The 14844-nt window shown below is 40.7% G+C and overlaps 1 protein-coding gene across 1 annotated transcript; it reads right to left on the bottom strand.

Moving 5' to 3' along the window:
* Positions 1–1510: 1510 nt before the first annotated feature.
* LOC140523321 (extracellular calcium-sensing receptor-like) lies at positions 1511–14514 on the bottom strand. The gene is made up of 5 exons (XM_072638247.1): positions 14257–14514; positions 8567–9391; positions 4638–4865; positions 4241–4364; positions 1511–2657 (listed from the first exon to the last, which is right to left on the bottom strand). Exons 1-5 carry the CDS (start codon positions 14512–14514, stop codon positions 1738–1740), a joined length of 2355 nt encoding a protein of 784 aa, XP_072494348.1. The 3' UTR covers positions 1511–1737.
* Positions 14515–14844: the final 330 nt, after the last annotated feature.

The following is a 14844-nucleotide window of genomic DNA, read 5'->3' as shown; positions in this document are numbered from 1 at the left end:
AAGTTAGCATGCTGAACTTCTGAGAAGACACAGAGAAATCAAAAGTCAACAGAAATGCTTCCAAATGTCTCACCATTAACATACATACATAGAAACCAAAGAAGGAAGTACCAATATATTGGTTTTCAAAGCCAGGAGGCTAATTAGCGGTTTCCCAGAGTCTCATCTGGCACACAAAAATTCTTCAAAAAACTAAGATCCAGGTAAAACCACCCTTCAGAGGCTTTATACACTTTTTCGAGCCAGAGGGCATCACATCCCTTAAGAACTAGTGCTTCATTAACAAAAGCTGTGGACCTTCCTAAAAATGTTTCCAGGCCCAACAATGTCTGGGAAAGATCCTCCTTAATCACATGATTCAGAGGCATTATTCTTCTTGCTCTAAGCAAAAAAGCAAAAGATTCTATTCTACAAGGACTGAGAAAGACAAGGGGAATTATGGCCAACTGAAGTTTCTATGGCTTGGATCTTTCATGTTAATTATTAATATTCTTGTATCCTTTCATGATCTTGGTAAAGCTTAGCACTATTTTAATCTCAGTGTGTCATTTAAGGCAAAGCCTGAATCTTTGGGAGAAGGCACCTTGACATAATAGATAGAATGCTGAAATTGCAGTCAGCAAGGTGTCTTTTCAAATCTTCTCTATGACACTTACTTGAGCCTGAGTAAAACCCATTATGGCCATGGGTTGCCGCTTCAAATGGGTGCCCTAACAACACATGGCCTCCATGTATATGTCCACAACTTCATGGCATATATATTTAGGGATGAATGTGCCACAATTTAAGGAAGCAGTATTCAATTTCTTTACTTCTTACTACACTGCTTGACTAAATAAATACCTTTGTGTTGGACACTTTTGACTCTCTGGATTACACTATTATAAGTACAGGCACCCCAACGGGTTAGTGGTCTATGGGTTTGAGTAGATAAAAACACACAAGATAGCGGAAACCTGGAATGATTTTTCTAGTGTCCACATGTATGAGAAGAGTGTGCCCCAGGTCAATCAATGAACATGGCTTTATTGTGCATCTACTCCATACTCACCTCTGGACCAAATACAGTAATGGACACAGAAGAAATAAAATTTGGTGCCTACTTTTATGAAGTTGACATGCTAGTCCAATAGATATTTATAATATATAAGGAATGATTTGAGAATATTTCAGTACCATAGCTAATGCTAATGAAAGCTATGGAAATGATCACTGTAAATTTAGGTGGCCAGGGAAGACATGAGGTGGTGCAGTGCATAGAGCACAAAGCCTGGAGTTGGGAAGATCTAAGTTCAAATGTGGTCTCAGACATTTACTGAGTGACCTTAAGAAATTCACTTAACCCCTATTTGCCTCAGTACTTCATCTGTAAAATGAGGATATACCAGAGAATGAAATGGCAAAGCACTCCAGTACCTTTGCCAAGAAAACCCAATCAACAAAAGTTCAGGGGTCACATAGAGTCAGACACGACCAAGTGACTGAACAGCACTAATCAAGTTTCATAATTGGAAGGAATATTTAATTTGGTCCTGAAGGACTGGTAGGATTTGCAATGGCATAAAAGTAAAAGGGAAATGTTCCAGGCTGGGAGAGAAAATCCATGGCTTATATGAATGACAGTCAGCTATTAAGAGCTTAATTGGAGACTGGCACTTTCATGGCCTGAAGATAGCTTGGAGAGAGCTAGGAAGTGCTGAGAATCCCTGTTCCTCTATGATGAGGAAAATGGAAGGACTAGAGTTGGTTGCATTCCTTGAAATGACGCTTGCCCATCATCTGATCCCTTGTGTTCTTGCCAGGCTGTAGCAGGATGATGTAGCACTTAGGGAAAAATAAACAGCCCATGAGGCCTGCCCCAGATGCTAAAATGGCAAAGATCTCCACAGCTACAGTGTGCTTGCCCTGAGCACTCAGGTGGGCTGGGATGAAGGAGATCCAAACACAGGAGAACACCAACATGCTCAGAGTGATGTGCTTGGCTTCATTGAAGGTGTCAGGCAGTTGACGGGCTAGGAAGGCCACCACCAGACTGACCAGGGCTAGCACACCCAAGAAACTCAGCATTGCATAGAAGAGCTCTGAGGAGCCTGCACCACACAGCATGGTGACTTTGGGTCCAGCTTCTGTAGACTTCATGGGCTCTGGAGGCCAGCCTATGACCCAGAAGACACACAAAGCAACCTGGACCAATGAGCAGCCAATGAGGATAGCATTGGGGAGACTTGGTCCTGCCCACTTTCTGAGTCTGCCATCTGGCCTGGTGGCCCTGAAGGCAGACACAACAGTGATGGTCTTGGCCAGAGTAGTAGACACACAGACTGTGAAGATAATCCCAAAGGCTGCCTGCCTCAGGGCACAGGTCACAGGTACTGGGTGGCCAATGAACATGAATGGGCAGAGGAAGCACAATGCCAAGGAGCAGAGGAGGATGTAACTCAGCCTTTGGTTGTTGGCTCTGACTATAGGAGTGTGGTGATGCCATATGAAGATGCCAAGGATGGTCAGGGAAAGAAGAAAGAGAAAAGTTGTACAGATGGCTAATGCCATTCCCAGGGGCTCCCTGTAGGACAGGAAGTCAAGAATCTTGGGGATGCACTGATCCTTATCCTTGTTTGACCATTGGTCCTCTGGGCACTTCAAGCAACTGGTACTATCTGAAAGAGATTTGGGGTGATGAGTCAGATAAAGGAAATGAAAGACTTTCCATATTGGGAGAACTTTTCCTTGGTCAAGTAGATCTTCCCTTTCTCCTGACATTATTTTGATATGAAAGCAGTATACATTCCCATCACATATTTTTGCTGGCCAAATGATACTCCTGGCTATTATCATGCCTGTACTCCACCACAAACTTTAAGTATTTTTAGCACATTTAACTTTTTTAATGTTCAGGTGGAAAGGACAAAAGCTGTTTCTTGGCCCAATCCCAATACTAATCAGCAGCCTGCTCCATTTTACTAACCTGGGCTAGTTTTTCTCTCCCTAGGTAACCTGAAGGTTTTCCACTTCTTGTGGTTTGCTGTATTGGTGCTGACCTTGGTCCTATTGCAGCTCTGAACTCCTGAACTCAAACAATCCCCTAGCTTTGACCTCTCAAGGTCAAGTAGGAGGGAACCCAGGGATTAATAACTACCCCCATCTTCACTTCTTATCAAAACTTATTTCTGTTGAAGCAACCTTGATTTCCATTAGCTTTCTTGCTATCATGTGACACTGTGATCATAGTCACATGTTCTGACACATAAAAGCACTTAATATTGGTCCAGTAAAACTTCTAGAACTTTTTCACATGAACTGCCTTCTCACATTATCTTTCCTAACATATACTTGTTCAGTTGGTCTTCTGGACTTGAGATGGGTAGGGGACACAGTGGATAGAGAGGTGAGCCTGAAGTCACAAAGACCTGAATTCAAATCTTCCCTCAGATCCTTTCTACCTGGATAATCCATAGAAATCTGTTTGCCTCACTTTCCTCATCTGTAAAAGGAGGGTGATAATAATGCCCATTTAGTCAAATGCGTGGACTAAATGGTGTGTATGTATATAGATATATACACACATATATATACACATATATATGTGTACATAAATATATCGTGAGTACTATATAAATATTATTACTTATTATTATTTTAAAGTACTTTCCTTGGTTAACTCTGCACAAGGCTTGGCTCATAATAGACACTTTATATATGCTTTTTGACTTGACAATTTCCAACCACCTTTGCAACCTATTAAACTCTTTTTGGATGCTGATCACATCATGCCATATTTTAGCTCTGGTTCCCAACTTTCCATTATAATAGTTCAAAGTAAAACCCAGATTTGAATTCAAGTCTTCCAATTGCTCTTTGGCTCATTTTCAACTAGACTTTCTTACTCTTGTTGGAAAGAAACATTCTAGAAATAGTTGAATAATGACTTTTCAGTTACATTGTAAAAAAAAACAAAAAACAAAAAAAAAACAAACAAAAAAACAAAAAAAAACATTTAAGTATGGACCAAACCAGATGTCCCTTAAGGCTCTTTCAACTTTGAAATTCTGAGAATTAATATCTTCATGTCCTCCATATTCTTCCCATCAGAAGTTACTAATATTGTGCTTTTCCATTTCTCCTATCTGACTCTTCTCATTTCTAACCAAATTTCTTCTCCAATTAGTTGCTCTTACCCCAAACCTAACTCCACAAACTGCTTGGGGACAAAATGGTCCCACCATGCTTCTGTCTTGCTTACCTTCTATATAGGATATTTCTCCTTTGGGACAGTGAAGACACTCGTAGCAGCAGCTTGGTTGTCCCTGGATGGGAGACTTCCGGGTTCCCAAAGGACATGTTTTACTGCAGACTGAAAGAGGGGGCTACTCATAGACAGACAGAGAAAAGAGAGCAGAGGGACGTTTAGAGGAGAGATAACTACATCTATAAAATCAGGCATTAGGAGGAGCTTTTTACACTTAGAAAGCTGGTCTCCAAATATGTACTTGTCTGAGTTCTCACTACACAGAAAATTTCAATTGAACATAATTGGAATAGGATTGGAACGCCTAGGCCCATAGCTATTTCTTTCCTCTGGTTAGTTGGCACTATTATTGAAGGGGAGCAGGAGAAGGGGGATGGTTTCCAGTTCTCACCTTCCCAGGACCCTCAGCCCAAATGATGGTGCTGCTGTTTATCACCAACTCTTTCCCTGGAGCTTCCCTGAAGTCTAAGTGTCCAACCTTGGTAGTCTGCAAAGTGTGGTCAGGAGCAAGGTATAAGTTCATGACATCAAAAATTGCTGGGATCTCCCCATCCTGGGTAAAAAAGATCTCTTCCTCGGTTCGAGTAGTGAAGTGGACAGCCCTTAGATGCTGTAAAAGCTGAGGAAAAATACAAGTACGAAGATGAGGAGTAGGAGTCAAAGAGAGGATCCAAGGACACCTACAATGCTTTCATAGTAAATATTCTCATGTTTTGGCTATGCACAATGGATATCTCTGAGGCTGTTCCATTCATTCTACCTTGTATACTCAGATGCCCAGATTGCAAGATCAGAGAGTCATAGATTGAGAGCCAAGAAAGGACTTTAAAAACTTCTTGCTCAAGAGAGCTTTATAGAGATAGGGAAACTGAGGCTTAAAGAAATTCAGTTACTAGCCCAAGATCATCCAGATAGTAAGCAGCTAGGTTGGGACTCAAAGAATCATGAAAATTCAGAATTGGAAGGGCCCCCACAAAAGTCACCAAATCCAGCCCACAGCCAAACAAGAATCACCTCTAAATTATATCTAACAAATGGTTTCCTCATCTTAGAGAATTTCATTGAAGAGAAACCTGAAATTCTCTACCAAAATCCAATAAGTTCATATCTTCATCCTACCCCTGCTTTGGCAAACTCATAGCCCTGTTGATGAAAGAAATGAAGTTAGTTTGATATTAACTACTTGTGATAGTTACACTGAGCCTCTTTCCTTTTCTGATTTGTCCCAAACAATCCCTTTAATGACAAGATATAGAATGTTGTCAGATATGAAAATCAAGACCATTGATTTGTTGTATTCAGATTCTTCCATGGTCTTTTTTAAAGTTGCAAGTATTTGCCTTCCTCCCAGGTCTATGTATGTACCTCCACATTCCACAATATTTCAGAAATCATTGCTAGTTTCAAAAATAATTTCTTCCGGGGCTCTAAGCACCCATGTAATTTATCCAGACCTAATGACTGAAACCCATTTAGGGAAGCTATGAGCTCTCATAACATCTCCTCAGTTATCTTGGGCTTCAATTCCCTGGATCTTTTATTTTTCCCAGTCTAACAATGATCACTCTCTTTGTGCAAGGAAACAAGAAAAAGCAAGAAAAATAAGAATCTTTTCTTAAAAACGTCCTGTCAGAAGGTTCCCAAAGATGTGTCTCTTTGGGCTAAATGATCTCAAAGATGCCTTCTAGTTTAGTGTTATAAAGCTCAATCAATGGACAAGTTGGCTTTATTATATGAAAGTGATCATGCATCCCTAAAAACAGTTACAATCTACTACCTGCTATAGTGCAAAATTCCAAAATTAAAGTTGCTGAGGACTTTTTAGAGAATTCTAGAAGAAATATCCTCAGGAATTATCTCTCCAAGAGGTCTTTTAAGAAATGCAGATGCCCCTAAAAAGTTTAGGTAATTAAAGTTAGCCATTAGTAATTAAGCCTCAGTTTCTTTATCTGCAAAATGGCAGTGATGACAGTAACACCTCTCTCATAGTGTTGTGCTGAGGATTAAATGAAATAACATATGTGAAGTGATTTCCAAACCTGAAGTTTCATATAAACATCACCTATTACTATTTACTTATGTGACTACGGACAAGTAACTTAACTACTCTAAGCCCCAATTTCCTCTTCTTGAAAATGGAGGGAAGTAATGCCTAAATCTTAGGACAGTTATGAGTCTAAAATCAAATAAAAGACATTAAATGTTTGCACATATAAAATAATAATAAAAATAACAGCAATTAGCAAAGGTCACCTCTTCCATGAACCCATCCTGGATCCATTGTATCTTCACTATGTCACCTAGCATAGAATTCTGTCTTAGTCTGGAGGTTTTTTCCCTCCTAGGGCATAATAAGTTCCTTGAGGGAAAGAAGCACACTTCATGCATCTTTAAGCAGGCAGAGGGCTTTATGCAATGCAACCACTTATCTCTTTAGACCTCCATTTCCTCTCTAAGTTGCCTTCTAGCTGGAATGTTCCATGGTTCTACTAAAAGGCAGATTGAATTTATATGTAAAAGCCCCCTCTAACATCTAAAAATATCTTCTCATCAAACACATGCTACGGACATTACAAGTATTGCTATTCCCATTTTAAAGATAAGGAAACAGATTTAGAAAGGTTAAAGGACTTGCCCAATCAGTCACTCAATTAACTAACATTTGTAGGCACCTTCTATGTGGCAGTTAGTGTGCTGGGCACCAATAAAAAATAAGATGATTGGTTGTTGTTTTTTGTTCCCAAAGAGGACCAAAATGGCATCAACATGTTGGGGTCAAGGCACAGGTGGCTGTGCAGACAAGTACAATCTTGGGAGGCTCAACTACAGGTCACAAAAATAAGATGCTATCTGCTTCAAAGAGTTTACATTCCACTTGGGCAATGACACGCATTAAGCCTGAAAAGATAGGCTGGAGGCAGGTTATGAATGGTTTTCAAGGTCAAACAGAGCAATTTAAAGATTATCCATCTGGATAAGTGGTCATCAGGAGCCACTTAAGATTCATGGTGGCAGAAGGGAATGATACAATGTGGTCAGGCAGCAAATATTTCTTAAGTAACTTGCCAAGATCACAATACAATTAGTCCCCCACCCAAGGCTAATATTCAGGCTTCCTGATACAGTCGTCAATCATTTGGGGACTCATACGAGAGAGACACAGTCTGTTCATCTGTTACCATCATAAAAACTATGGAGGTTTCTTATCTCCTTAGAGAGCAAACACTCAAGAACGTTTTTCTTCATTGTCTTTATCATGTCAATTTTGATTGGTTATTTGAGGGATGAAATGGTTGTAAATAATGTCTCCAGAGAATGAGGGTATCAGTACCTTAGGATAAAATCATCAGACTCTACCTTGAAATTATTCTCAGAGCTGTTTGGTAAGGAAGAAGAGAAGGCTTAATGCAGTCATGCTTAGGTTAGGAAAATGATGAGGGTGGGAAAAGGAAGATGGGAAACAAGCATTTATTAAGTGCATACTGTATGCCACCGTGTTAAGTGATTTACAAATATTATTTCATTTGGTTGTTAAAACAATCATGGAAGTTAAGCACTCTTTTTATTTCTATTTTACATTTAAGAAAATAGAGGCAGGCAGATGTTAAGCTACTTGTATACATCAAATGTTAGTAAATGTCTGAGGGTCTACATGAACTCGGATATTCCCTACTATGATCCTAGCACCCCATCCACTACACCTAGCGGCTTCAAGGGCTATCCATTTTAAGCTTGGTATATATGGGGAGTAAGAATAAAGGATACTTGGAGTCCTCCTCACCACTCATTTCACCATAAAACTAAAGAAGCTGGCTGAGGAGAAATTGCAAACCCCAGAAGACTGAGTCTCTTGCCAGCCTGAGAACCCCTTTATGCTTCCTACTACAATACTTTACATTTATAACTGAACTTTCAGCTGAAATCTTTTGGGAACAGATCCTTTCCATTTGTAGTTTCCTGGTTGGTTGAAAATTTTGAGCACATTTTTGAGCTACCCATTCCTAGAGTGGTTCTAATTTTGCCTATTATAGCAGCAGTGACTGGTGTTTTGACAGGACTTTTTATTCCTATAGTCTCCCACCTCACCTCTGTACTTCACTCATAGCATCGACAATCTAGTCCACCTGTCCATTTTATAGATGAGTAAACTGAAGGCCAGTGAGATTCAGAGACATAGCCAAGGGATTCTGAGTCCTCATAAGTTCCTTTACCACTTCCTTCGTGGCACAGCCTCCATTATTCTACTGAATGCCCAGGATTACTCATCTCGTCCTAGAAACAGCAGCATAGAGAGACATGCTTTCCTTGTCTCTGTCTCACCTGCCATGGGCCAGCATTTCCCTTCCTGGCACAATTGCTACCAGTAAGTGATCCTTCCCCAGTAGAGCAGATTCTCAGGTTCTGATAGGCTACCAGGAAGGCTTTGGCTGCCAGGTAGGCTTGGTATGTAGCTGTCAAGTCATTCAGGTTCAATACAGACAGATGGGTGGGTGTTAGCTGCTCCAGCCCGGTGCAGTTAGGGGCAACATGACCTGCTCCAGGGCCCACAGGCTTTAGCTCAGGCCAGGTGCAGCCCAACAGATCTTGCCAAAACAACTTTATCAGGTGGTTGTCTCGGTATATTGTTGGGTGAAGAGCAGACAGGAAGTGCTTGAGACCAGGAATTGGTCCTGAGTGTATTCTCAGAAACAGACCCCCATTTAGCATCTCTCTGGCTTCCCTGCTCAACACTGAGCCACTTAGTGGAAAAGATGTGGACATGAGCCAGATCCTGTGGGTCACCTTCTTCTTTTGAAGGACTTTCAAAAGGAGAATTAAGTGAACATGGTAGCAGTCACAGATGATCACCTTAGCAGTGGAGTCTTGGATGGCATCAGCTGCATTTTCCACATTGGCTATGTGGTAATCAATCCTCTTTGAGAAGCTCACACAGCCTCCATTCTTTCCAACTGCCTTCCGGAACTCCTGATCCAGCCACTCAAAGGCACCACTATCTGAGCCCAGCAGGCCCACCCAGATCCAGTTGAAGTAGAGAAGTATTTTGGCCATAGCCTGAGGTTGGTGAGCTCTGCTGGGGACTGTGCGAAGGAAGGAGGGGAACTGGTGGCGGTCAGAAAATTGGGGATGCTGAGATCCATGACTTATCTGGGGAAAGAAAAAGGGCCAAATGCTCCTGGGTGAAAAACAACAGAATTTGGTTTAATGTATCTTGAGGCCTCCCAGTAGCTGCATGGGGATTAAACTTTCTTCAATTTTCAATGCCATTCTAAAAGACCTGAGCTTTCACCTATAAACTGGAGACAGAGGGAGCTAGGTGGAGAAATAATAGAATTTTGAGCTTGAGTTAGGAAGCCCTGTATTCAAAACCTACCTCATTCGCACAACTGCATGATCATGGGCAAGTTACTTAATTTTTCTCATCCTCAGTTTCCTCATCTGTAAAATAAGGCTAATAACAGCACCTGCCTCACAGGATTGTTGTGAAATAAGTGAGGTAATAATGTGTGGTATATGCTTTGTGGACCTCAAAATACTATATAAATTCTTGCAGCAGTTGTAATACTAGAAGTAGTCATAGTAGTAGCAGTAGCACTAGCAGTAGTAGTAGTAGTAGTAGTAGTAGTAGTAGTAGTAGTAGTAGTAGCAGTAGTAGTAGTAGCAGCAGTGGTAGTAGCCGTAGTAGTAGCAGTAGTAGTGTATACCACCTAACTCCTAGAACTGTGAAAAGAGCATTTTATATACCTAGAAGTTCTAAAAGAAAAATAGAAGCCATTATTATTTAATCAATTCTCCACTGGATACCCTCTCATGTTACTTCTCCCTGCACTCTGGAACTATCACTGAGAATTCGCAAGTTTGTATGTTGGGACTACAGACTATAGGTCTGCCTTCCCAAGCACACACACACACCAGACCAGTAAACTCACCTTTAATAGTCAGCCAATAGACACAATTAGATCAAAGCAAAGGCATTTCCTAAGCTGGACTGGTAACAAAAGTAGCTGCCAAATATTCCTAAGAAAAAATCTGGATCACAGTCTCACAAGTACACACAGTACCGGGGGAAGGGTAGTCACACACTCAGAAGCCAATGGTAGTGGAGGACACATGTAGAGAAGACATGTGGCCAAGGTAAACTCCATCCTCCCACAGCTTGTGCTCCCAGTGTCCTTCCCCCTCTAATTAGGTACTCCTACCATTCCTCCCTATGCTTAATGTATTTATCACATGGGCCAGTCATCTGACAGTTCTAGTCTCGTCCTCTCTGCAACTCAACTCACCATTTTCAGGGGGAGTTCCCTTTGAAATCTATGCTCAGTCGGCCAGTAAACATTTAATAAGTGTTTACAATGTAACAGGCATCCTGAGCCATCTCCAGTTTTCCTGATGGCTCTGGAGGAGGACCCTCACTCAAATCAAAGTCAACTCCTAAGTGCCACAGATAAACAGAAAGGTATTATCAATTGTCTTCCCTATTAACAGAGATTACACTCCTTAGAGCTGCTTCTGAATTCTTCCTACCCACCCCACCCCCCATCTCTCTCAGTCTCTGTGTCTCATTGTGCTCCCTACTGGATGCAGTGCCTCCTATAGGGTAAATAACTGTTCCAAGAGACCATGCCTAATGAATGGAGCAGAGGTTGAAGAGCAAATCCCCTCTCCTTCCCCTCTGGTAGAGGTATAAGGGTCACTCAACAAAAGTCCTGCCTGTCTGGAATGTCCCAACTTCTGCCTAGGCTGCCAGCATTAAATTTTTCAAGCTCACTAGAGTCATGGCCCATCTTTTATCAGCCAATATCTAATTGACTTTCTAATTCAATCAGGGAAACTTGTTCCCATTTTTTAAATGAATAGCATGGTAGAGAAGTGTCTTTGCATTTATTTTAACACAGCAACAACTCATTGGTCTGTTATCTGAGCCTTACGTGATATAATTACATCAACTGAACTGGGTCTAGAGTTGTGTGAGAAAAAATAATACCATGGTTAAATGACAGTAATTAATGACAACAACAGATAACCTTTCTATAGAGATTTAAGGTTTGCAAAGCACTTTAGGGTTAGGGACATATTGTTTCACTTCATCCTCACAATAAACCTGTGATGTAGGGGCTATTACACCCACAGACAGAAGAAATGACTTGCTTACAGTCACACCTCTAATAAGTATTTGAGGTAGGAGTCAAACCAGATTTTCCTTTCTCATGCCTAGAGCTCTATATACACCAGAATTATTCCCAATAACATGTTATCATAGGGAGAGGGGAGAGTAAAGGGGTACTTTTTCCAGTTCAGGGAAGTATGTGTCAATGGTGATCTCACCATCTCTTGGAAAGATTACATTGTGACTTGAAGTCAGGGGCACCTTTCTGCTCAATTTAATGAAGGTGGTTTTATCTCTGAGGAAAAAGGTCATAGGCCAAAATAGTACTTGGGAGAAGGTCCTATGAAGGAGATTGTTGGTAGAGGAAAATGATCATTGGGACTAGTGTTGATACAAGACATGGCTGCTTTTACTCTAAGGCAGAATGGGTAGTGGCATGGGTAGTGGGTGGGAATAAACCCTAATCTCTGACCTCCTGGTTTATTAATAAAACTTGAAGTGCTGTAGTTAATGTTTTATCCCTTTCTTCTGAACATGGGCATGGGGTGGAGGATGAACCCTTATGAACCTAGGGATATTTGTACTAATTCGGTGGAAAACACATAGGATTGTGAGTCAGGAAACCAGGATTTGGGACCTGGCTTTACCACTTTAATTCTGTATTTCTTTAAGTAAGTTATTTGAGCAACCCAAATTCTTGATAAAATAAAATTCAGTTCAAAAACCATTTTATTCTGTATGAGCTAACACTGGGGATAAACAAGCAAAAATTGTACAGACCCTATCCATAAGAAGCTTACCTTGTACTTAGGCCAAACAGCATGTACACAGACAAATAAATATGGAAAGTGAACAGAGTAAACAGAAAGTGATTTTTGGAAGAGAGAACACTAAGAACTGTGGGATATCAGCCAAGGCTTCCTGAGAGGTGAAAAACTTAAGCTGGACATTAAAGAGAAACTAGGTCATTTCCTAACTTGCCCAAACTCACACAATATCAGTGTCCTTTTACTACACCAAGTTTCTGCTCTGCTTCAAGAACTAAATCTACATCTACTTTTACTAGTGTTTGCTATTTATTTCTCCAGCTCATTTTACAGATGAGGAAACTGAGGCAAACAGAGTGAAGTGACTTGTCCAGGTGACTTAGCTAGTAAGTGTCCAAGGCTGGATTTGAACTCAGGAAGATGAATCTTTCTGACTTTGGGGCTTGTGTGTATTCAATGCAAGACCTAGCTACTCTATATAGGGAACTGGTTTATTTGTATTTGTCCTCTTTGTATTTTTTCTTTATATTTTCATATGTGTATTCATCTCACTTTTAGAATGTTTACTCCCTGAAAATAGGATTTTTTTTCATTCTTTGTATTGGCAACTCCAATGCTTGGAACTAACTGGTGTTTAATAAATACATTTTGATTGATTAATTTAGAGGTGGTTTGGGTCAAGGTTGTAAAAGGATTTAAAAAGTAAATAGATGAACATGAATTTTATAGTAGTAGCAATAAAGAAGTCAGTAGTGATCACTGAGTATGTGAGTGACTCTAGGTAATCTAACCATACTCAGTGCAGAGAGGTCATTGTGGTGAAGTGAGAAGGGCCCAAGGTTTAGAGTCCAGCATCTGCGCTCAAAACTCAACTACCCTACATATTACCCATGTGACCGTGGGCAAATTACTTCACCGCTCTGTTCCTCTTCTGAAATAGAAGGTAGTTAGATCTCATTACCTTGTAGGTCCCTCCTGGCTCTTATGCCTAAGAATGCATGTTTCTATAAATAATTTTGAAATTCTTGGCATGACCTACTCTGTAGAGTCAGTCAACATGCACCTGGTTCATGTTCCCAATACAAACTTATCCAGCTCGTTCTTCTGATGAGCATTCTGGGAATTGGACTCTCTGCAAATTCCTAGAGTGTAATTGCAAAAATTTCAAATATTCTCCAGGGCTAAATTAAATTTAAAGTAACTGTTCTTTAAGGCATTCATGTAAGCTGGATATACAGTGGTGCTGAACCTGACATCAAGAGACTCACATGCTAGACGTACTTGCTTTAAAATTATCTCTCCTCTTGACCGTCTCCTATTTGACCACTTCCCAGCTATCTGTCAAGGAAGGAAGAATTACCAACAAAGTGTTTATTAATAACAATGATAATAATATTATATTCTATATCATTTAAAGATACTTCATAATAATATCTAAAATGTATAAATTTCTTCAAGGTAATAAAGCATCTGGTTCATGTTATCTCATTTTATCTTCACAATATGTGAATATTGTGGAATAGCGCTATATCCATGTCACAGATGAGGAGAATGAGGCTGAGATAAAAGTGACTTACTTGCCCAATGGCATTTTAGTGATGAAGGAGAAAGAAAAGTATGGTCTTGGAGTCCTGACAACCGTTGTTCTGTGTGACATTGAGCAAATCATTTAAACATTCTAGGTCTCTTCTTTATACACATGAAAAATAAGATTAATTTCCCTTGCCTTATATAGCTCACAAAGGTTTTCTAAAGAAAAACGTTTGATGAACTCAAAAGTATGACATATAGACATTAGAGCTTTTGGTAAGCGTATCAATGTGTTATTCTACCTTGGAGTACTTTCATTTTAATAGTTTGTAACCCAAAGGAATGAAGCTTGAATAGTAAAATGTCAGGTATCATGGAAAACCTAGCACAAAACTATTCTGTCTTTTCTTGGAATTCCTCAAATCCCATTATGCGACCATGCATCCACTGCACCCTGGGGTGCACAGGGCTTGGCTGTGGGAACGATGGGGCCAGAATCTCTAGGAACAAAGAGGAGTTTTTAGTTTTGGAGAGGAGAGGAAAACACTGGGGGGAGTACCTCTGACTAGGCATAAATTCTCTACTCTGCCTCAAGGGGCATTACTCACCTGAGGGACTTGGTAAACTGAAAGTAGCTCAGCCATGGCCTCCGACTCTGGGGAAGTCATCCCACCTATGATTCCCAGGAGTCGGCGCTGGGGGCAGCAATCAAAGTTGGGTGTTGGGAGAAGCTGTCCAGACAGAAGGCCAAGAGCACTCCCAAGAGCCCGGGACCCAGACACACAGGAGTCATAGAGCTGGAGTCCCACTGTGACATTGGGCAGGAAGCTGGGGTCTTCATTTGCTTCTTCAACAGCAAATAGCATGCCCAGGGCATTCAGGAAAGAACGAGCTTTGAATCTTAAGGAAGGAACAAAACACAGACAGCTCAAAGCTGCCACAGCCTTGGGCAGCAGCATTACAAAATCTTAGAAAGCTCCCTCCTTCCCCATTGGCTGGATATATTCTTGCTTAGATGGCAATCATTCCTTCCCCCTTACTGGGTCTCAGTTTCCTCCTCTTTAAAATGAGAAGATTCAACTACATCAGTGTCATAGGTCCCTTTGGCAGTCCATGGACTCCCTCTGGACTCCTTTTCACAAGAATGGTTCCAAATGTACAAAACAAATAGGATTGATTACAAAGGAAACCAAAGG

The sequence above is a fragment of the Notamacropus eugenii genome, chromosome 2, assembly GCF_028372415.1.
Source record: "Notamacropus eugenii isolate mMacEug1 chromosome 2, mMacEug1.pri_v2, whole genome shotgun sequence".
Taxonomy (NCBI): domain Eukaryota; kingdom Metazoa; phylum Chordata; class Mammalia; order Diprotodontia; family Macropodidae; genus Notamacropus; species Notamacropus eugenii.
This window is presented reverse-complemented; position numbering and strand designations above follow the sequence as displayed.